The sequence below is a fragment of the Dipodomys merriami genome, unplaced genomic scaffold (genome assembly GCF_024711535.1).
Source record: "Dipodomys merriami isolate MVZ:Mamm:240054 unplaced genomic scaffold, mDipMer1.0.p SCAF_56, whole genome shotgun sequence".
NCBI classification, from domain to species: domain Eukaryota; kingdom Metazoa; phylum Chordata; class Mammalia; order Rodentia; family Heteromyidae; genus Dipodomys; species Dipodomys merriami.
The window spans coordinates 60,675-83,085 of NW_027206135.1; the positions used below are offsets into that span (position 1 = coordinate 60,675).

The window sequence follows — 22,411 nt, forward strand, 5'->3', positions numbered from 1 at the left end:
CATGAAGCCTTGGGTTAGATTCCTCAATACAACACAAACAGAAGCCAGAAGTGGCACTGTGGCTCAAGTGGTGGAGTGCTAGCCTTGAGCAAAAGCCTCTCACGGACAGTGCCTACACACTGAGTTCAAGCCCCAGGACTGGCACAAAAAAAAACAACTTTAGAACAATTTATTTGATGTGAAAATTGTAAATAAAATGCTAGTCATCCAAATTTAGCAATAAATTAAAACATAACACACCATTATCAAGTTCATGTTAATATAGGCTTATCAATAAACAATAAATCACATAAACAGAATAAAGAACAAAAATAACAGAATCATCTCAACAATGCAGAAGAAGACAGAATATGTCATTTCATTATAATATCCCTGACCACTACTTCTCCAAAAAGTCCTGGGGGGAGGTTTCCTTGTCAGGAAAGGAATACATCTGCCCAGCAGGAGTTGGAAGAAACTCTCAGTTGCTGATGGTCCCTCCAATATTTTCTGTATTCCTGACTCTTCCATGAGTTCTCTAAGGTTCCCCTGCCCCAAGGGAAACTTCCACCAGCTTTCTCTGAAAGCTGTCTGCTTCCAACAGGCATTAATGGGATCCAAAGAAAATGGATCTTGCCCCTCACTAGGTGATCTTTGATAGAGAATTCTACATTGTTTGAAAAAAAAAACCAAAAAACATGTTCACAAGCCCTGGTTTTCTCTATCATTTGAAGCGCATGCCATCACTTAAGTCTCAACTATAAAAACCCAATAAAAATGGTTTACAACTTCAATAGCAAGAGGTACTTTATTCATGCTAAAGTGCATCTTATACAAAGAGATTTCATATACCACACTGAGACTAACCCATCAGCGCCCAGGTCTCAATATGACCCAGCAGCAGCAGGCACAGAAAGGATGACCTACAGGGAGTTTTGAAGCAAGTCACCCTGGGGCTTGGCAGGACAGGTGTCCCGCCCATGCTAGTCATCCAGAACTGTGGACACGGCAGTCTCATTCTGCTCACTGCTCACAGATGCAGACGTCAGCTGGATGCTCTTATCTACAGTGGGCACTCTTCCCCCAACTGTCTCGGCTGTGTTCCTCTTCGGCCTCAGCAAAATGATGAAGCACTTGGGAGCAAATATACAGCCCAACAAACCGTAGCTGGATGCCAGGATGGCAAAGATCTCCACGGCCACTTTGAATTTGCCTTTGGTGCTCAAGTAGGCGGGCACAAAAGAGATCCAGATGATGAAGAAGGCCAGCATGCCAAAAGTGATGCATTTGCCTTCGTAATAATTATCTGGCAGCTGGCGAGCCACAAAGCTGCTGAGAAAGCACAGGAAGGCCAGCAAGACGTCGACCCCAAACACGACGCACAAAAACTCGATAGAACCCTCGTTGCACTCCAGAATGATCTTGATCACCTGAGACTCCATGTTCTTGTACACCCTTGGGGGGCGCATCAGCAAGTAGGCGATGCATATGCCAGTCTCCACCAGCACGGAGAGCAACACGATGAGCTTGCGAAACACGGGGCGCATGGAGAGGAGCCGAGTTTTGGAGGCAGAAATTCTGTAGGCCAGGAAGAGTGAAATGGTCTTTCCCAGAATGGAGGAGAGGCAAAGAGCAAAGCCCAGGGCCAGAGTGACCTGGCGGGCCCTGCAGGACCAGGTGTGTGGCTTGCCGATGAAGATCAGAGAGGACAGCATGATGATGAGGAGCGCCACCTGGATGAGGAAGCTCAGCTCCCGGTCATTGGCCTGCACCAGGGGAGTGTTCCTGTAGAGCACATAGACCACGGTGACCGCCAGCGCCACCAGGGCCCCGAGGATGGACAGGATGACCAGGGTGAAGCCCAGGGCTTCGTCATAGGCCAGGAATTCCACCTCTTTGAGCACACACTTGCTCCTGTCTTCATTAGACCAGTAATCCTCACCACACTGCGTGCACTCCCTCTCACCTGGTGAAGGAATGAGAGAGTTCACTGCAGGGAAATCCTGTGACTGTAAATAGCTCTGAGCATTCAAAGGCCTGGAGCAAGGATACAATAATTAATCTCATGTAGAATACATGCCTTTTCTCAAAACAGTGGTGATAAAATGGTGTAGAGTGCACAGATATTAAGAAGCATTTTCTTCAACTTTTGAAATTTAGTGTTTCTTCTCAAGTTTAGCCCTTCCTGTGCTACTCTTTCCAGAACATTCTAGTTTCTCCTCTAGCTATCTACTGAGGTAGGACTTATGTATATTTATACTGTCCAAGACAGTCTGTAAATGAGAAAATTGAATATATTGAGGCAAAACCATCAGGAAGATTATTACAGCGTTAAGATGCATAGAACACTAGAGTCTTCCAATCAGTATCACTTGCTTGAAAGAATAAAGTTTGGGGCATTTACCTGGAAGGAGTTTTTAAGAGATATAGTGACATACAAGAGAAAGTGATTTGGGATGAATTTATGGAGATATGATAAATAAGGATTTCTAATGCTCTCTGAAAAGTTCAGGTAAAGATTAGAATTCCTTTCTAATGACTTCCAACTATTTGACCAGACTTCTTCAATGTAATTCACTGAGCCACATGATATTTAGAAAGTTCTTTAGGTTATATTGTGGGAATTTTTCTCCTTTTGGGGATAATTTTACATTATTTAAATTCTTTTTTATTATTTAAATTCTTTTACATGAAGTGTTTCTAAGGACCATTCCACAAAAGACAAAAACAGTTCTATGTCAAAATTAATATAAATCAGCTCCCACAGGCTCACAAGGCTAAAACACCAAATAAAAGTATAATTTTGCTCATAAGGAACATCACTTTGGCAGGCAGTAGGAATGGATTCACATAGTGGTGCTTACAGAATTCGTATGTATTCAAGTTTTATCACTTTATGTCACTGATCGTAGGCATGAAATCCAGCAAATGAACAATCTTCCCAAATGAAGATCGTTCAGTAAAATCTAGCACTCTAAGTCATCTTTGTTATTTTTCAAATAGGAACATAACTGATAATCAGTTTCAAAAACAAATAATTTCAGAAACTTTAATTATTCATAGATTAATTATAATTGTATTTTAAATATCACGTTTTGTATTTCCTTTGTAAACTTCATTGTTATAGAACTTATCCCAACTGTAGATTTAGAACTAAAATCTAATTTATGTGTTTTTCTCATAATGTACAGAAGATCAAATAATTTGTTATTGGGTTTTGTCTGTTGCAGGGCTTGAACTCAGGGCCTGGGCGCTGTTCCTGAGCTCTTGCACAAGGCCAACACTCTTCCACTTTGAGCCACAGTGCCACTTTTGGTTTTTGAATGATTAATTGGAGATAAGAGTCTCATGGGGACTTTTCTGTCCATGCTGGCTTCCAACCAAGATCCTCAGATCTCAGCCTCCTAAGTAGCTAGGATTACAGGTATGAGCTACCAGTGCCCAGCTTCACTTATTTTTTAAAATGCATTTTTCATGCTCCTTTGCAAAGATTTCTACGAATCACTTTGTCAACACATGTTTAATTGAATTACACTGTAATAACAGCCATTTCTACCTGGTTTCTCTGACACATGTCCATCAGCACATGGGATGCAATCAAAGCAGCAGATCGGCTCCCCTTGACGAATCCCTTTCCGGGTCCCAGGAAGACACACATCGGTACACACTGAATGGGGAAGCTAGCAACAACAAATAGCAATAAGCATGGAATACAGTTCTCTACCATTGTGGGACTGAGAAAGTTCTTTGGATTTCCATGGAGGCTTCTAAAATGAATATAGCCCTGAAGCTAACAAATGGCCCCTGATGAACCCCTCATCTCCAACACCAGTGCTATCTGTGTTATAGGATTTGTTTCATCCTCTTGAAAAGGTACTGAGGATTGAGTCCTCAAAAGAAGTCGACCAAGTAAAGCCATCCCAACAGAGGCACAGATAATAACTGAGAAACCTGAAATAATGGACTCCTTCCAAAGCTGCTACCTCTTCAGTGACTCCATCTGTGTAATACTGGAATGGCTGAAATGCTTGACAAGAATTCAAAAGTCAAACTTTAAAAATGACCAGTGACCTCAAACAGAATTCAAAGAAACAAATTACAGACACGGAAATAAGGAATTCAGTTCCAGACCTGGATGAAAAAGTCATCAAGGGCTTTTCTTCTCCATCACTTTTCATGAATAAGAAGTCTACGTAAAATGAGATTATGTTCAGAAATGACACAGAAGAACACTAAGGACCAAGAAAAACACAACAGCTAAAAAACTACAGTGGAACAGAAAGATGACCAGGGAACAGTTTTGCCACTCAGGCCCTGGTCCTGCAGAAGGACAGGAAGTCAAAGCCTCCACAGGACAAGCCAAGTGGCCTTGGAGAGATTGGTAAGTCCTAGCTGTGGGGGAAACCTACACTTCCCCAAGCATTGAACCAGTGCAGAGTTTGAGGAAGGACAGTGAGCCCCCAGCATGACAGGCTTTCATTGGGCAAGAATATCTTTCACTGCTGGTAGCTTAGAGAACTCTGGCAAGGTGACATCTTGAGACTTGATTAAGGTTCTGAGTGTAAGTGGCTCACATTTGTAATCTTAACTACCTAAGAAGCTGAGATGTGAGAATCCTGGTTCTAAACCAGGCCAAGCAGACAAATCTGAGAGACTCTTATCACCACTGAAGTTGAAAAACATCACAGCCAGAGGTGTTGCTCAAGTGGTGACATGGCAATCACCAACACATATGAGAAGTAAGGCTGTGGGGCTCTGAGCTCAATCCCAGCACACACAGATGTGAATAGATGCAGGTATTTTTGAAAACAAAGAGCCATCATAACCTAGTGGTCTTGGGAGATTCACTCCCAGTTCCTTGGAGGTCCTGGGAGGCAGTTGTGGAGAAGGAGAGGCTCTGTCATGGGCAAACAGAGAAGTTTTAGCAGCTACTGGTATGCTTAGGAAGCAAAAGGCACACTTGTTGGCAGCCCACCTCACCAATGAATGCAAGGTTTATCACCTGAGGTCACGTGACATATAAAAACAGCACCGGGCCTACTGCTGGCAGAATGTTCAAGTATCAGCTGGCTGTGGGGGTTTCCAGACAGGCAGATCTTGAGCTGGAGCTACCTTTGAGACCTGAAAACTAACAAACAGTCAAAGCTCAGGAAGTCCTTCCTGGGACACCTGGCCTTGTCTGGAAGCAAGGCAGGTAATGGAGCAGAAAAGCTTGAGATATAGGCAGAGAAGTTTAAGGAGCTGCTACAGAGAGCTCAGAAAGTGAAAGGCACAGAGGTCAGCAACCCCATCCTATCTGACAAGAACCAGGTTCATTGCCTGAGGATTGTATCAGAAATAGAGCACCGATCCATATACTCAGGTTCCCTGAGCTACCGTTGGGCTGCGGGGTCTATTGCCACTAGGGCTTTAGAATGAGTTACCTTGGGGACTTGAAAATAGTAAATAACCACAGCTCAGGAGTTTGAGGGCACAGCCAGAGTACCTGGGATAGAGGCGGCCACAAGAGGTGGCAGACCCATAGAGAAGTGAGAGCAACCCAGAACTTGGGCAGTAAGGGGCCTTGCGGCTGGTCACCCCACTCTCCCTGATTAACGCAAGTCCCAGTGCTTGAGGTTCACTGTGGAAACAGCACCAAGCTCACAGCTGTGGAGTGCTCTGGCCCCAGGAGCTGCCTTCTGGCAGTGCGGATTTGTCAACAGGTGGAGTTTGAGACAGAGCTATTCTGGGGACTAAAAAACAATGAATAATTGCAACTTATGGAGTCTTGGGACACCAGGCCACAATGCCTGGGAGGAAGATGGCCACAGGAGATGGTAGTGGAAAGGGAAGGGTCTGACAAAGAAGTGGATGGTGGGCGGGGCAATCCCTTCCCTAGCTAGAGCCAGTCTCATGGTCTGAGAACCACAATGGAATCAGAGCACCAAGCCCAGGGCAGGTGGAGTGCAATGACTCCCAGAATTGTCTGCTAGCCACAGGCATTTTTTTTGGGGGGGGGTCCGGTCGTGGGGTCTGAACTCTGGGCCTGAGCGCTGTCCCTCAGCTCTTCAGCTCAAGGTTAGCACTCTACCACTTGAGCCACAGTGCCACTTCCGGCTTTTTTCTTTTTGCTTATGTGGTGCTGAGGAATCGAACCCAGGGCCTCAGGCATGCAAGGCAAGCGCTCTACCACTGAGCCAACTTCCCAGCCCTAGCCACAGGCATTTTATGTCAAGCAGTGTTTGGGACTTGAAACCCAAGACACAACTGTGGCTTCAGGAGTCTTGTGAGTGCTGGCCACAAGGTCAGGTAATAACCATGAGAGGTCATGGAAGGGGAGAAGGAGAGATGGAACCCACCCAGATTTGTAAGCATCAGAAAGCTCAGCCAGTGAGGTCTACGGTGATGGATGACTCTTCTATCTGGCAAGTCTCAGTGTCTGAGGATCATGGCAGACACTGCACAAGCTCACAGCTAGCAAGGGGCTCAACAACCAGGAGCTAGCATTCTGCTGGCTATGGAGGCTTACTGTGAAGAAGGGCTGAAATGCATGAGCACAGACCCCAGAGATCTCATGCTATCTTTCAGACTTCCTCTTTCGTTGGAGTAGAAAATGAGGATGTGGGGAACGAGATCCTATATACTGTCAGCAGGAATGTACATTAGTGTAGCCACTATAAAATTCACTATGGAGGTTCCTTAAAAAGCTAAAGATAAAACAATGGTATTATCCTGCCATACCACTCCTGGGAAAATGTCTGAAGGAATGTTAAGTCAATATACCACTGAAACACCTATACATACATGTGTATAGCAGTACTATTCACAAGTAAACTACAGCATCAATCTAGGTTCTCATCAGCCAATGGATGGAGAATATTACAACAGTAATGAAATTCAGAAGATCAGAGAGTATTTTAAAAATGTATATGTAAACAAATTGGAAAATATAGAAGAAATTAAACTCATAAATGTATATGACCAGCTGGGTGCTGGTGGCTCATACCTGTAATCCTAGCTATTCAGGAGGCTGAGATTTGAGGATCATGGTTCAAAGCCAGCCCAGACAGTAAGGACAGTAAGACTCCCTTTTTAGAATACCAGTGACAAGTAGTCCCAGAAGGCATGGCTCCAAGGGTAGAGCATCAGATGAACAAGCAAGCCAAGCAAACACCAGGCCCTAATTCAAACCCTAGTACTATCTACACACACACACACACACACGCACACACACACACACACACACACACACACACACACACACACACACACACACCAATGGATTTTCTATATACACACAGTGAACATGTTGAGAAAAAAAAACAGAAAACAACCTTAATTCACAAAAGCAAAGTAAATAAAAAATAAAATATAAAGTACCTTGGAATAAATCTAGCTAAGGAACTAAAAGACCTCTACAATGAAAATGATAAAATTCTGAAGAAAGAGATTGAAGAAGACATAAAGATGGAAAAACCTATTGTATTCATTAAGGCAGAATAAATATTACAAAAATTACCAGATTATACAGATATATACGGATTCAATGCAATTTGCATCAGAATTCCAATACTGTTACTTACAGAAATAGAAAGATCAAACCAAAAATTTATATGGAAGCATGAAATATCCCCAATAGCCAAATAATCCTTAGCAAAAAGAGCAATGCTGAAGGTATTACAATACTTGACTTAAAATTATATTACAGAAGCATAGTAAGCATGGTATTGGCACAGATATATAGAGAAATGGAAGAGAAGAACCAAGAAATAAAGCCCTGTAGCCAGAGCCGTCTGATTACAGACAAAAGTGCCAAAATGTGTGCTAGAGAGAGGACAGCCCTTTCTATAGTGCTAGGAAAACAGGATATCTACATGTAAAAGCAAGTCAGAGCTCACTCGCTCGCTCACTCTCTCTTTCTTTCTCTCTCTTTCTCTGTAGGCAAAAGTTAATGTCAAATATATCTAAGACTTCAATGTAAGTCCTTGAAACTTTGAAACTACGAGATGAGAACAGAACATGCTTCAAGATGTATAAGTAACAACTTTCTGAACTTACAACTCTAATAGGTTAGAAGTAAAAGCAGGAAATAACAAAACTAAATCACACTAAAAACTGTCCTGCATAGCAAAGAAACCGTTACTAGAATGAAGACACAGCATACAAAATGGGGGAAAAACTTTTTAACATCTACACATCTGACAAGGGATTCATATCCAGAATACATAAAGAACTCTGACCATGAAACACCAAAAGAACAAATAATCCAATGAGTAATTTACAAATTAAATAGCAAAGAATTTTCAAAACAAGAGGTACTGCTGGATGCTGGTGGCTCACACCTGTCATCCTAGCTACCCAGGAGGCTGAGATCTGAGGATCACGGTTCAAAGCCAGCCCAGGCAGGAAAGTCCATGAGACTCTTATTTCCAATAAACCACCAGAAAACGGAAGTGGTACTGTGGCTCAAGTGGTAGAGTGCTAGCCTTGAGCTGAAAAGCTGAGGGATATAGCACCCAGGCCCAGAGTTCAAGCCCCACAATCAATTTTTTTTAAAAAGAGGTACTACTGGTCAATAAATACATGACAAAATTATCGAGTCCCTTAAGCAAGAAAACGCTAATCAAAACTTCACTGAGACTCTATTTCAGCCCAGTCATCCATCAAAAAAATGGCAGCCATGAAGAAAACTAACAAAAGCAAATGTTGGACTGGATTGGGAAAAGGACTTATACATTATAGGTAGAAATGTAAATTAGGGGCTGGGAAGTTGGCTCAGTGGTAGAGGGCTTGCCTCACATGCATGAGGCCCTGGGTTCGATTCCTCAGCACCACATAAGCAAAAAAGAAAAAAGCCGGAAGTGGTGCTGTGGCTCAAGTGGTAGAGCGCTAGCCTTGAGCTGAAGAGCTGAGGGACAGCGCCCAGGCCCAGAGTTCAAGCCCCACGACCTGACCCCCCCCCAAAAAAAAGAAATGTAAATTAATACAGCCACCATGAAAATCAGCATGGAGGTTCTTTAGGATCTAAAAATAGAAACTGCTTCATGATCCTGCCATACCATTCCTGGGCAATATCTATAGCAATTTAATTCAGCTTAAGAGTAAAGATAACTCATGCTGATGTTTACTACTGTATTATTCACAACAGCCAAGTCACAAAAACAGCCCAGATGCCTCTGATTCATTAGAATGAGAAAAGAAAATGTGGTATATATGTACAGTGGAGTCTGGTTCAGCCTTCAAGAATGAAATTATGAGCCGGGCGCTGGTGGCTCACGCCTGTAATCCTAGCTACTCAGGAGGCTGAGATCTGAGGATCGCGGTTCAAAGCCAGCCCGGGCAGGAGAGACCGTGAGACTCCTATCTCCAATAAAACCACCTGACAACCGGAAGTGGCGCTGTAGCTCAAGTGGTAGAGCGCTCGCCTTGAGCTGAAGAGCTAAGGGACAACGCCCAGGCCCAGAGTTCAAGTCCCACGACCGACCAAAAAAAAAAAAAAAAGAATGAAATTATGTCACTTGCTGGAGAATGGAGATAGAGATGTGAAATGTCACAGCCAGAAAGATAAATATGTAGAATCTAAACATCTAAAAAAGAAGACATGAAGATAAAGTGGGGGGGGGGGCTATTTGTTGGGGGAAGAGGACCAAGGAGGGGAAAGTGGAAAAAAGTGGATATGATAAAGGATATATATGCAATATGAACATATTGTAATAAACTCCATGTACAGAAATGTCACCAAGGAACTCTATTTGTTCTCATTACTGAAAGCTAATAAAAAAACAAAAAGGAAAAAGCACAGTTACTGATAATTCAGATGTTCAAACAACTAACCTTGGATGATTCAGTGTTCCAAAATATTGTTGACTTCTTTGCAAAAACAATTTCAAATTTAGAGGTTCTGAAATTGTATTCTCCAATCTTAACAAAGTCAACATCTCCATTATCATCTGTTTGCCAGTTTAGAATATCATAGTGCCCAGCATCCAAATCTCCATCATCATTAAGCTTTATCTTCTTTCCATCATGAGCTGTAAACTTAACTCTCCTCATATAGTAGGATAGCTAGAAAGCCAGGGGGAAGCGATTTGCAAAAAAATCACTTTTTAAGAAAATAATCCTATAAATAAAACTCATATTTTAATTCACTGGATTATAATACTCTTCTCTTGTTATATATTTTCTATTGAATATAATAAACTCTAGCCACAATTTCCTAATTCAAATTTGAAGGATGGTTTACCAAGTTGAGATTGTCGATAAGAGTAACATAAAGAGTTACAAAGATGTAGTTCAAACAAAAGAAAGCAAAGTATCTCATTAAAATTTTCACATTTTTAGCACGACTATGTTTATTGCAGCATTATTTACTCTAGCTAAGATATGGAACCAACCCAGATGCCCTTCGGTAGATGAATGGATCAAGAAAATGTGGTATATATATATATATATATATATATATATATATATATATATATATATATATATACACAATGCAATTCTATGCCTCCATCAGAAAGAATGACATTGCCCCATTTGTTAGGAAATGGAAAGGCTTGGAAAAAATTATATTAAGTGAAGTAAGCCAGGCCCAAAGAAACATAGGTCCCATGGTTTCCCTTATTTGCAATATCTAGTATATGTCTGAGTCAAGCAGAAAAGGTCAGATAAGGTGATGTTAGGGAAATGAACCCTAAGATATGTATTCAAATGTTTTTTTTTATTTCATGCGATTGTTTCTAACACATTTATAAGATGATTTCTTTGTTGCTTTGTATGTCCCTCCCTCACAGTATAACCCCTGCTTTCACTGTATTTGATGTCGGTATAATTTGTGGAGGGGAAGGGGAAAAACAAATCATTTAAATAGGGATATAGGTGAACCCATTGCAACAATGAGATGTACAAGTCGTTATGTCGAAAACAAACTTTACAACTTTGGTGGGGGGGAGGGAGGAGAGGGGCGCAGAGAGGATTGGGTGGGGGGGCAGGGGAGGATGATGGGAAGGGATGGGAAGGGGAAACAAAGGAAGAGGCTACAATGCTTGATAAGAAATGTACTCATTATCTTGCCCATGTAATTGTAACCCCTCTGTACAGTATTTTCACAATTAAAAATTTTTTTCACATTTTTGTATTGTGAAAATATTATGTTAAAATATTTTAGATATGTTGAGTTCAAAAACTCAATTTTATTCCTTTTCTTTTAGTTTAGTCATTAGAAAGTTTTAATTTCTGTGATAAATGAAAACACTATATTTATATTGGAATAACACTGGTTTTAAAATATGTGGAGCCAAATGTTTCCTGATTCTGTAGACCAAGGGAAATGAGAACATCTTGACTTCTATTGCCAGTACCAGCAAATCCCCCCTCACTATACCTCTCCTCTTCCTGGATATCAGGTGTGGAACGTAAAGATGAATTAAACGTGTTCCCAGGTTTTTGAAAACCTCATAGACTAGTAGGAAAGCTATACCATAAGTAACATTTGATATAATCTACATATTCACTGTGAAAAGAGTCAAGAAGGTATAGATGAAGTCTGGATAAATGCCTCAGGAAAACTGGAAACTTTCTACTTTCCAGGAAGTGGCCATGTGAACTGGGTTTTTAAAACATCAATAGAAATTCAATGGGCAAATATTTGTGAGAAGAAAGTTCTAGGCTAAGAAATGATTGTGCCTCTGCACCCTACACAGGGGAGGGAGGAAGAGGCCACGCAGGGCCCAGGGCACAGCAGTGATGGACTGGCTCCACACTGCACAGCCACAGAATCCTCCGTGATCACAGAGCTCTAGGGCCTGCCTCGCCAGGCGACCCTGCCCAGGCAGCAACCTGTTTGCCTTGGTGAGAAGGGAGCACACCTGCACAGGGAGAGATCCAGGCTCATATCCCACCTGCTGGACCCAGGTCCCCTGTCAGAGGGGCCAGTCCAGCCCCCACCCCTCCCCAAACCAGGAGGGCCACACCGCTTAGCGGAAAGACGGCGGATGTGGAGTCCTGTTAGCTCTGGTAAATGGCATGTACTTAGTGAGCATTACACCATTCCTGGACCTGGAGGAGCTGACGGTTATTCCTCCCTGCCTTTGTCCTAGGGGTGAAAGCAGAGCATATGGGAGCCTCTCAGGAATGAATCACCAAGATCAGCACTCAGTCCCCATTCCATGTGGTCTTTGTGGTCTTTCATTAGCCTTCTCAATTCACAGGACACCCATATCAGAGTTCACAACACAGTGGAAGGTTCAGTGCGTAGGTTTTGTTTTTTGTCTTTTCTTTTCCTTTCTTGTCTTCTGAAAAGTCTATCAGGGAACTGCTCAAAGGCTTCCACTCTCTGCTCCTTCCCTGGAACAATGCTATTTAGTATCTACAATGCTATTCTACAATGCTATTCTAAATAGCATCTACAATGCTATTTAACATCACTACATGGTAGAGAAGAGTTCTTTAGCACCAGGCAGGGCAAAAGGAACTCAGAATGCTAGGTACCTTCTGTTATCACAACTGTAATCCCAGCACTAAAAGACAGGTGCTGATAGATGTTCAGTCTCTCACCAGCCTGTGCTGCATGTGAAGTTCAAGACCTGCCTGGACAATTAAAGTAAGTCCCAGTCTCAAAAGAGAGGGAAAAAATAGGAATGTCCAAGTAAACCCTGAAAAAGAACTTTTTCCAAATATACACTTTCTGATGTATGGGATAAGCTAAAAAGAATTATAGTTCATATTTACTTTTAGACAAGTAGAAAAATAATCTTACTACATTTGTAAACTTTCTTATATGTCTATATCTCCTTTTAACCATTTTTTCATGCTGGTATTGGGGCTTTAACTCAAGAGCCTGGGTGCTGTCCCTGAGATTTTGTGCTCAAGGCTGGCAGTCTACCACTTCAGATGTCACTCCACATTGACTTTTTGTTGGTTAATTGCAGATAAGAAAGAGCCTCATGGACTTTCCTGTCTGGGCTGACTTCGAACTATGATCTTGATCTTAGCCTCCTAAGTAGCTAGGCTTATGGGTGTGAGCCACCAGCACCCTGCACTTTTCACATTTTTAATTTCCTGACCTGTAGGAGTTTGTCAGGGAGAAGGATCCGTAATGTGAGCTAACCCTATCACCCCCAATCCGGCCCTAAGGCCTAACCCTGCAATTCTAGCATATAATTCACACTCTGAACACATTTAAATTTGATACTTCACTTTTCAAAGAATAAGCTATGGCAGGTTATTTGCCATATAAAAAACTCTTATAATATGGAAATAAGTTCTCAAAGGACATCTTTTACACTGAAGAGATCTCACTTGGTGCCTAAAATGCAACTTAATTTGTCATTTTCTAGTCACGTCCACTACCTCAGTCCCAACGAACACACCTAGCAACCAGATCCAGCTTGGCTTCTAGACTTGCTAGCTCAGCACTAGAAATCAGGCTCTCTGGAGGAAAGACTGTACCAAAGAGAGCAGGAACAGCTCAAAGTGGCTACCACTGGTCAACTATAAGAAGCAAAAAGCTAGTTTTAAAAATGATTGTTAGCTTGATGAAAATGAACTAAGCCACTCAAGGGCAGCAATGGGAAGGAGGGAAGAAGAGGGAAAGAGGGAAAAGCTAAAACTAAGCAAAAAAAAATAAATGTACATATCATCCAACATGGAAGAAATAGCTGTACTGTCAAAGCTTGCAGAATTCACAAACTCTATAGACCACGATAACAACAATCTGCCTTGTGAAGGATAAAATGTGTGTGTGACTTTATTTATCATTATCCTACAATACTGTGAAATTTATGTAATCACTTAATCTCAATAAAAATCATAAATAAAAGAAATGATAAGGCAAAGGATGAACAAATACAGCAATGATACTCATGAGACAATCTGTTGAAAATGAACTATAAAGTGTGGGGACAGGGCACTGGGTAGAAAAACTAGGAGAAAAGGAGGGAAGAGGTTGCCAGGCACTGGTGGCTCACGCCTGTAATCCTAGCTACTCAGGAGGCTGAGATATGAGGAGTGCAGTTCAAAACCAGTGCACAAGACTCTTATTTCCAATAAACCATTCAAAAAACCGGAAGTGGCGCTGTGGCTCAAGCGGTAGAGCGCTTGCCTCTTCAGCAAAAGCTGAAGAGCGCAGGGACAGTGCCCAAGCCCAGAGTTCAAGCTCCACAACCGGGAAAAAAAAAAAAAAAAGGAGGGAAGAGGTGACACTGCTCAAAATGAAATGTATTCATTACCTGACTGTTCTAACTACCCACTGTGAATCACCTTTGCAATAAAAATAAAAATATTAAAAAAGAAAAAAATGATTGTCATCTGGACATGGGTGGCCCATGCCAGAAGTCCTGGCTCCCTGGAGGTTAAGATCTGAGAATCACAGTTCAAAGCCAGAAAAAAAAAAAGTCTCTGAGACACTTATCTCCAAAGGAATACCAAAAAGCTGAAAGTGGAGCTGTAGCTAAGTGGTAGAGTACTAGCTTTGAGCAAACAAAAAACAACTTCATGGACAGCACCCAGGCCCTGAGTTCAAGCCTCAGTATGAACACCAACTTGCTCACACACACACACATACACACACACACACACACACACACACACACACACACACACACACACACACACACACACACACAGAATTGATTTGAAAATCAAAGTAAAAATGAAGTTGTGAAAATTGCTGTGGATCTGCTGAACTCTAAACAACTCCATGTTGCAGTGAGGGTGAGGCTGGGGAAGGGCAGCAGAGTGCCATGCAGAGCGTCATGGGGATGACAGCAGGACCAGGGTGCTCATGTTCTCTTTAAAGACAGGAGGCAGGAATGGAGGGTATCAGTAGAGACAAGTTCTGGTCGGTAGTGATCTCAGGGACCACTCACATTGCTGTTCCCCAATATGAGTGGTTCAATATCACCTCAGGGACACAGAATGTGGCTTTCTTGGAGATGCCAAGAAAGCCCTCAGTTCTTCACCTACCCTCCCACTGCATAATGACTGCAGCTATGGGTCCCTTAAGACCAGAGAAGACCACAAGACTGAGTTGTGGCTAATGGGATGCTGAGTACTGAATGCACTTTAATGAATGAGCCTTAAGTGGAGAGGCATACAGGTGTCCATCCTTCCTAATTGCTGCTGGGTAAAATGATATTTAGGCCCAAAAACTAATCTTAGAATAAGTGTTAGAACTTCATATTGTAGATGGCAATGTGATGAGAGAGAAGAAATCTGGGTCCAAGGCAATGTCTGGAGAATTTCTATCATTCACAACAAACCTGGGAACTGGCAATGAGCATTTAGGCCACACAATTAATTCATTATTTTAGCTGGCTATGTGATAAAAATGTTCTATTAACTAGAAAGGAAGATCAATAGTTCAAACAATGTATACTTATACTTTTCAAACTATATCATGAGTTAAAACCACTTACCTGCCAGGGCTCAAATGTAGGTATGTAGGCACAGTGCCATCTTGGATTCTCTTTGTCACATCTGCTGAGCTCATCCAGGGCATAAGCCAGAGTATACACAGCTTGTCTGACGTTGTTTGTGATTCTCAGCTGAGACACATCCAGGTAGGTATTTTTAAGATCTTCCAGCCTCTCCTCTCCAGTACACAACCGATCAGATGTAGCCTCCAGTTGGTCCTCTTTCCCAGTCATATTCACTCGGTGGTCCAGATTATAAGGAACACTGCTATTGGGCCAAGTACAGTTAAATGCTGTCTGCCAGAATTCGATGGTCAGGACATCATTTGGATCCTTGCTGGGATGCACGTCATAAAGAAATTCTTTCAACCCTGGGATGTCACTTCTTGGCACTGCAAACCCAATACTTCCACCAAAATAGGGGAAGTATTCAGGCTTTGCCAAGAGGGCCGAGGTGATCCATGCTTCGCTCGCTATCCATGTCCTGTCTGTTATATTGTGGTACACCATCTCCAGCACGAAGGGACTGAGGTCCAGATCAGAGGCATACAGCACGATGACTTTGGCAGAAGAGCCTTTAATAGCATTCACAGCCTTTTGCATTTTCTCATTGGAATAGACTTTGGGGATGGTTTCAGAGAATGCAATGCAAAGGTTGGCACTCTCCACGTTTTCCTTAAAAACTTTAACACCATATTTTCCATAATCATCATCAGATGCGATAGTGCCCACCCATACCCAACCAAAATGCTGGATAAGTTTCACCATGGCCTGGGACTGGATATTATCACTAGGTACTATGCGAAAATAACTCGGAAACTGGTATTTGTCGCTAAGAACTGAGCTGGTAGAGGCATAACCCACCTATAATTGAAAGCAAAGCAAAGCAATTATTAGAAAGCACAAGAATTATACACAAGGACTTCCTACTCCCTTATCTACCCAGTTGGTAGGGCTGTTATGGTGCAGTTTTCCCCTCTCTTCTGCCAATCCTCTCCCTACCCCACCAATAAAGGGCTTAACAGGAATAATTATTAAGGTCCCAGGTGGCTCACACCTGTAGTTTTAACTACTTAGACTCCTCAGATCTGAGAATTGTGATGCAAAGACAGCTCAGGCAAGAAAGTCTGTGTGACTTTTATTTCCAGTTAAGCAGCAAAAAGGCCAGCAGTGGGGTTGTGGCTCAAATGGCATAGTGAGCCTAAAAACTCAAGGACAGCATCCGAGCCCGGAGTACACACACACACACACACACACACACACACACACACACACACACACACACACACACACACACACACACACACACACACACACACACACACACACACACACACACACACACACACACACACACACACACACACACACGAGTGCAAGTTCCAGGATACATACACACACACACACACACGGACATTCAGTCCACTGGTTTTCAGATAAGGCCACAACTCTGAAACCATGTGACTTCTCTGAGTCAAGCCCTCCAGACTCTTCATCAGATCCAGCATCTGCATAGATGACATGACTCTCCATTCATTTAGGAGACCCCAACTCACTGTTTCTCTCTCCCTTCCTCCCTCTCATCTGACTGTCTCTCTTTCTACCTCCATTATATTCTTTCATTCTTCCTTTCTGCCCATTTCTCCCTGCAAGAATTTGAGTATACAGCTCTTAAGTCTTGGCTACAATCTTAGGTTTAAATCATGTTTTCAAACAAAGCTCTTAGAAGCACTCAGTTTAGATTCAAGGTATCTAAACAAAGAGTGATTTTATATCCTCATGTGACCAGTGATCCTAGTGTGTATTCTCCATCTTACAGAACTCAAGAATAGGGATCAGGTACCACGAGTTCCTAACCATTTATCACACTGCTGCTGTAGCCTACCCTCGTCCTCACCAAATCTACCACAGAGAACATATGTCATCTTCTTCCTTGTCCCAGGTCGTTACTAACACACCACCTCCTTCTATATTGTAATTCCACAGCATCTCGACTGTCATTCCTCTCATGAACCCAAGGGTAGCCGTATGTTGTCCTTCTTCTACCTCTTCGCTTACTTTTTTCCTTCGGTGAAGATTACACTCTGGAACCACACTAGCAGAAAGTTCACAGTACTCATACATAGGAAAGGTCTTGAGAATCAACTTATCAGTATAAAATTTTAGGTAAGCCACTTAAACCTTCTAAACCTTGGATTTCCCAGAAGTAAATAGGGTCGTAATCTAGCTCTTCAAGTTGCTACATTTAATAAATGATATAACAAACATGGAAGTTTCTCTTTAAGATTCCTACAAGGAGGGCTGGGAAGGTGGCTCAGTGGTAGAGCGCTTGCCTTGCATGCATGAGGCCCTGGGTTCAATTCCTCAGCACCACATAAGCAAAAAGAAAAAAGCCAGAAGTGGTACTGTGGCTCAAGTGGTAGAGTGCTAGCCTTGAGCTGAAAAGCTGAGGGACAGCGCCCAGGCCGAGTTCAGGCTCCACGACTGGACCAAAAAAAAAAAAAAGATTCCTACAAGGAGAAAACCTATCTAGATGTTTCCAGCCAATGTGTGAACCAGTACTGATGTCTGATAGAAGAGAGGGCTCACAGAATCAGGAGCGTGGCCAAGCTGCACAGGGAGTCACCCACCGTCAGCCAACGCTTCCCCTCAGTTTTGCTTTCAGTATTTCCTGGCTTTCCTGCATTTGCATTTGAAGCTCTATAGGATATCCTGTGCAGGGCTGAGTGTTGAATCAGTGGCAGAACATTTGTCATGTATAAAGCCCTGAGTTTGATCCCTAGAAGCAAACCTGTTGACACACACATGCATACACACACACAATTACTTGCAAGTGATACTCTTACTGAGAAGTACAAATATGTTCAATCAACATTCAAACTAATGTCTTGCACCCCATTAAAATTAAGTTTCATTTATATTTGCTTATTAATGCATTTTTTCCAAATATCATCTATTCTTATATTGAAACTCCCCCTTTTTTTTTTGGCCAGTTCTGGGGCTCAACCTCAGGGCCTTAGTTCTGTCCCTGAGCTTCTTTTATTCAAGGCTAGCATTCTATCACTTGAGCCACAATGCCACTTCCAGCTTTTTTTTGTGTATGTGGTACTGAGGAATCGAACCCAGGGCTTCATAAATGCTAAGCAAGTACTCTACCGCTAAGCCATATCCCCAGCTCCCCATTTACTTTGTAATATTAGAATCTTAAAACTCTACCCATCTTGATAAATTTCCAGGCTCATTCCCATGTGAAATTCCCATATGTGTAATTGGCATTGCTAAAGAAAAAAATCAACTTAAGTCTCTAGGCTAAGTACTGGTCAATTAACAGGTATTATCAATGACCTCATGCTTCATAATGCTTGAGAGAAATGTATCTAGATTTCAATGTACAGATCACTGAACCACCACCTCATTAAAGCACAGTCCTGTCTCATCCGTACTGATGGGACAGAGGAACTGAGCCCGCATCCTCACAGCACCCCTGCTTGCCTCTGTAACTTAGCCCAACCTCCCCTCAGCTCCTTGTTTGCTTCAAGTTCCACATGTACAGGTTCTGTTTGTATATGACAAAACCAGCACAAGACTCTGGGATACCTGAGGTACATAATAGAGCCCTAGAAGTCTTGATGCAGCAATCGATAGGGCTGAGCCTCCTGATCCAACAATTCCTGCCAGATAGGCGCCGGTGCTGTTTCTCATGTTGGGTTTGTTTTCTTCCTGCCCTGTGAGGAATACCAAAGCTGACTCCATCGCTTTGGACACAGTGAAACAGGAATCGAAGATCTGATAGCCCAGAGTGTGCTTGGGCAAAATGTCCTTCCTCTCATTGATCTCCTGGATGGTGTGGATCATAGTCTTCATCCAGCGGAATCCTCGAAAGTTGAACCTGGAAGGGAAATCACTCTCGTAAAGCACATCAGTGGGCAGGGCTTGGAGGCCAGGTAGCTCTGAGTTGGGATTTTGCTAAATCTTCAGTTGTCTGGGCTTGTTAAGTTTTAATCACAGATGTTATGAAGTTGAAAAATTCAAGTCTGGGTCCTATTTGTTGTTGACTGGGTATGTTGGAACACAGATTGACATACAGTTGCTGGATATATTAGATGCAGATTTTTAGAGATTTTTCTTGTTCTGTGTATCTTTATTATGTGCTCATCTTTTTGAGTGCTAGTTTCTCTCCTGTCACAATGAAGTTTCCTAGTTAGGATTCTTTTCACAAAACCAGGTGCCCAGTCACCCCTCAATACCTGTTTTTCCTATTCATTATCTTGTTTTCCTCTGAACATTAATTATAATTGTAAAACCTATGGCAATTATTATGATTAGAGTACAGTAGGTTAGGTTTTATACTATGATTCCAATTACATTTTGTGGGGTGAGTTTATTCTTAAGGCTGAGAAATATTTACTTAATGATGTGTCCCTTTTAGATTCTCACAAATAAACAAAATGCTTCCTTACCACTCTTCAGTCATTAAAAAGGGAGTTATATTTCTCCTGCAGGCCACTAAATTAAGCAAGCAAGGACCCTAAAATGGTTTTCCTTCCATATCTTCTGTAGCTAGTACCTAATCCTATGCAGTATTTTTTTCCAGTCCTGAGACTTGAACACAGAGCCTGAGCACTGTTCCTGATCCTCTTTGTGATCAAGGCTAGATCTCTACCTCTTGAACCACAGGGCCACTTCCACCTTTTTCTGAGTAGCTTTTTTTTTTTTTTTTTTTTTTTTTTTTTTTTTTTTTTTTTTTTTTTTATCAGAGTCTCACTGACTTTTCTGCCTGGGCTGGCTTCAAACTGCTATCCTCAGATCTCATCTCCTGAGTAGCTAGGGTTACAGACATAAGCTACTGATGCCCGGCCAAAAAATATTTCTAAATTTTAAAATACATCACACCAAATGGCTCTTCTAGCACCCTGCAATTTTCCATCATGTCTCTTGAATTTTGTTTTCTGTTCAGCTTTTCATTTAGTAAATTATTCAGTTAATCTGGAGCCAGATCTTATCTTGCACAAGTAAATAGAATTGGCACAATACTGTTGAAGTAGTAACATGGAAAAATGGCCAAGCAATTACATTATGACATGATAAAACAGTGCTGAGTCGAGTGTTGGCTGTGAAGTTTAGAGAAGGGGACCCAGAATTGGAGAATGAACAATCAGGCAGAGGCTGAAGCCTGGCCTGAGACTTTAGCATTCCAAGATATTTCATTTCCACATTTATTCCATGGGCAATATAAACCTTAAAAATATAGTAATAACATTTTGAATATAAGACACTTCAAAAGCTAGAAAAACATTCACCTGCAGTGAATAACTTTTCCCCTGCAAACTTAGCTAAAAGATATCTTCAATCTTATTGCAACGATGAAAACCTGAGATACACTTACCTATCCAATGAAAGTTTGTAATTCATATGGAGAAATGTCTATCATTAAAAAACAATGACAATATGAAAATACCATTAAGTGAAACACTTAAGATGCAAAGTTGTTCCTACAATTGAAACTATATATAATCTTATGAACTTGTGAATAAAGAATACTGGAATTTTCTCAAAAAGGGCTGGAACTTCTCTTTTGTTCACTGACTCCATTACAATATTCAAAGTACAGTGTATACAGTGTATACCCTATTTTCCTTAAAATTTTTCTCCAATCCTACCTTTGTATAAAAATCCACTTAGAAAAGATTTGTTACCCCTGTTCCTATTCCAATTCACTTCCTTCCTCAGCTCTGTACAGTTTTGAAATAAAGAGAAAATCTCCCTCTTCTATGCATTTTAACTGATTGGCAGCTAGAAGTTGTATCTTATTACAATTGTGAATTTCTGAATAAACTTTCCCCAAATCCAATGTACACTTTGGAGGCAATAACAGGTAGACTAAACCAGAATGAAATCACTATCAGAAGAAGCAGTCTGGCTCCTCAGATCTCCTGAGGACTCTCCTACTGGAAAGTAAGTCCCGGAAAAAAATAATAAGGTAGGAGAATCAAGAGCAAGTCCCAATATCAGAACCAAAACAAAACAACAACAAAAACAGGAAGATATAGAAAATGAACAGGTTTGTGATAGTAATAATAACGGGTGATTGTTTTTGCTTTAATTCCCGACATTATTTTCAGATCTTAAGTGATTGGAAGGGATGCCCAGACATCTATCATAATCCATTCTTACTTTGCCTACAACAGATCACTAGCAAACCTGGATTGACCAGTGTGGATTCCCTTTCCTGACAGGACCCCCAGGTGGGCACCACAGGGCAGAGGCCTTCCAGCAGCTGAAGGAATCTTGACATCAGCCTCAGGTCAGAAATTCACCAGTGCCACACACTGCACATTTAGTCTTCAGCCAAGTCACTGAGCGGCCACACTGCAGAGCTCTCAGTGCAGCTCAGAGCTGAATGCAAACACCAGTCAGGGAGAGTCTGCTTAACAGGGTTAAGTCTGGGATGCAAAGCCAGTCTCAACCTCCTATCAAGTTCTCGGGTGAGCTCTGCTGCTGCTGCTGGCTGTGTACCCCCCTCTGAGGGGTCCCCTACACCATAGGAAACTACTCTTCTGCCACACAGAATTGGGAAACATCCACTGGACCCTGAGCAGTTCTGAGAATGTCCATCAGGGGAAGCTGAGGTTTGGGAACCTGAGTCCCTGACTCGGGTAGAATCATGGCTCCAGTTGGAGACTAAGGCCCTGCCCACCGCTCCTAACCCACATCTGCAATTGATGACAAGACTTGAACAGCTTACCCTTCACATTTGGCTGATACTGGCTCCAAAATAGACTCATTTGCTGGGATGGTCCTAGAGTGAATAGGAAACAGACCTCCAATAACAACGGAACGGTTTTTGGCATCCACATATCCATTCAAATCAAACTTGCCCAGCAACCTGCAGGTCACTTCCTCTTCTTCTTGGCCTTTAGTGCCCAACTCGGCCCATACAAACAGCAGAACTCCCAGAACCAGGTATGTCCTTCTGCTGGCCATCTCAGTGCCAGTGAGCAAGGCAAGTGGTATTGAAATCGCAGGTGTTTTCATGAGGC

At 42.1% G+C, this 22,411-nt stretch overlaps 1 protein-coding gene across 2 annotated transcripts; it reads right to left on the bottom strand.

The window, feature by feature from the left end:
* Positions 1–962: 962 nt before the first annotated feature.
* Positions 963–22,355, bottom strand: LOC138812088 (vomeronasal type-2 receptor 1-like). 2 transcript variants are annotated; one of them, XM_070000028.1, is made up of 7 exons: positions 22,117–22,355; positions 18,969–19,260; positions 15,375–16,235; positions 12,641–12,660; positions 9,793–10,003; positions 3,536–3,659; positions 963–1,945 (listed from the first exon to the last, which is right to left on the bottom strand). In XM_070000028.1, the coding sequence occupies exons 1-7, from the start codon at positions 22,353–22,355 to the stop codon at positions 963–965; spliced, it is 2,730 nt and encodes a 909-aa protein (XP_069856129.1). The 2 variants fall into 2 exon arrangements, with proteins under 2 accessions (XP_069856129.1, XP_069856128.1); XM_070000027.1 differs by lacking the exon at positions 12,641–12,660 and having other exon boundaries at positions 9,793–10,023.
* Between the last annotated feature and the right edge of the window lie 56 nt (positions 22,356–22,411).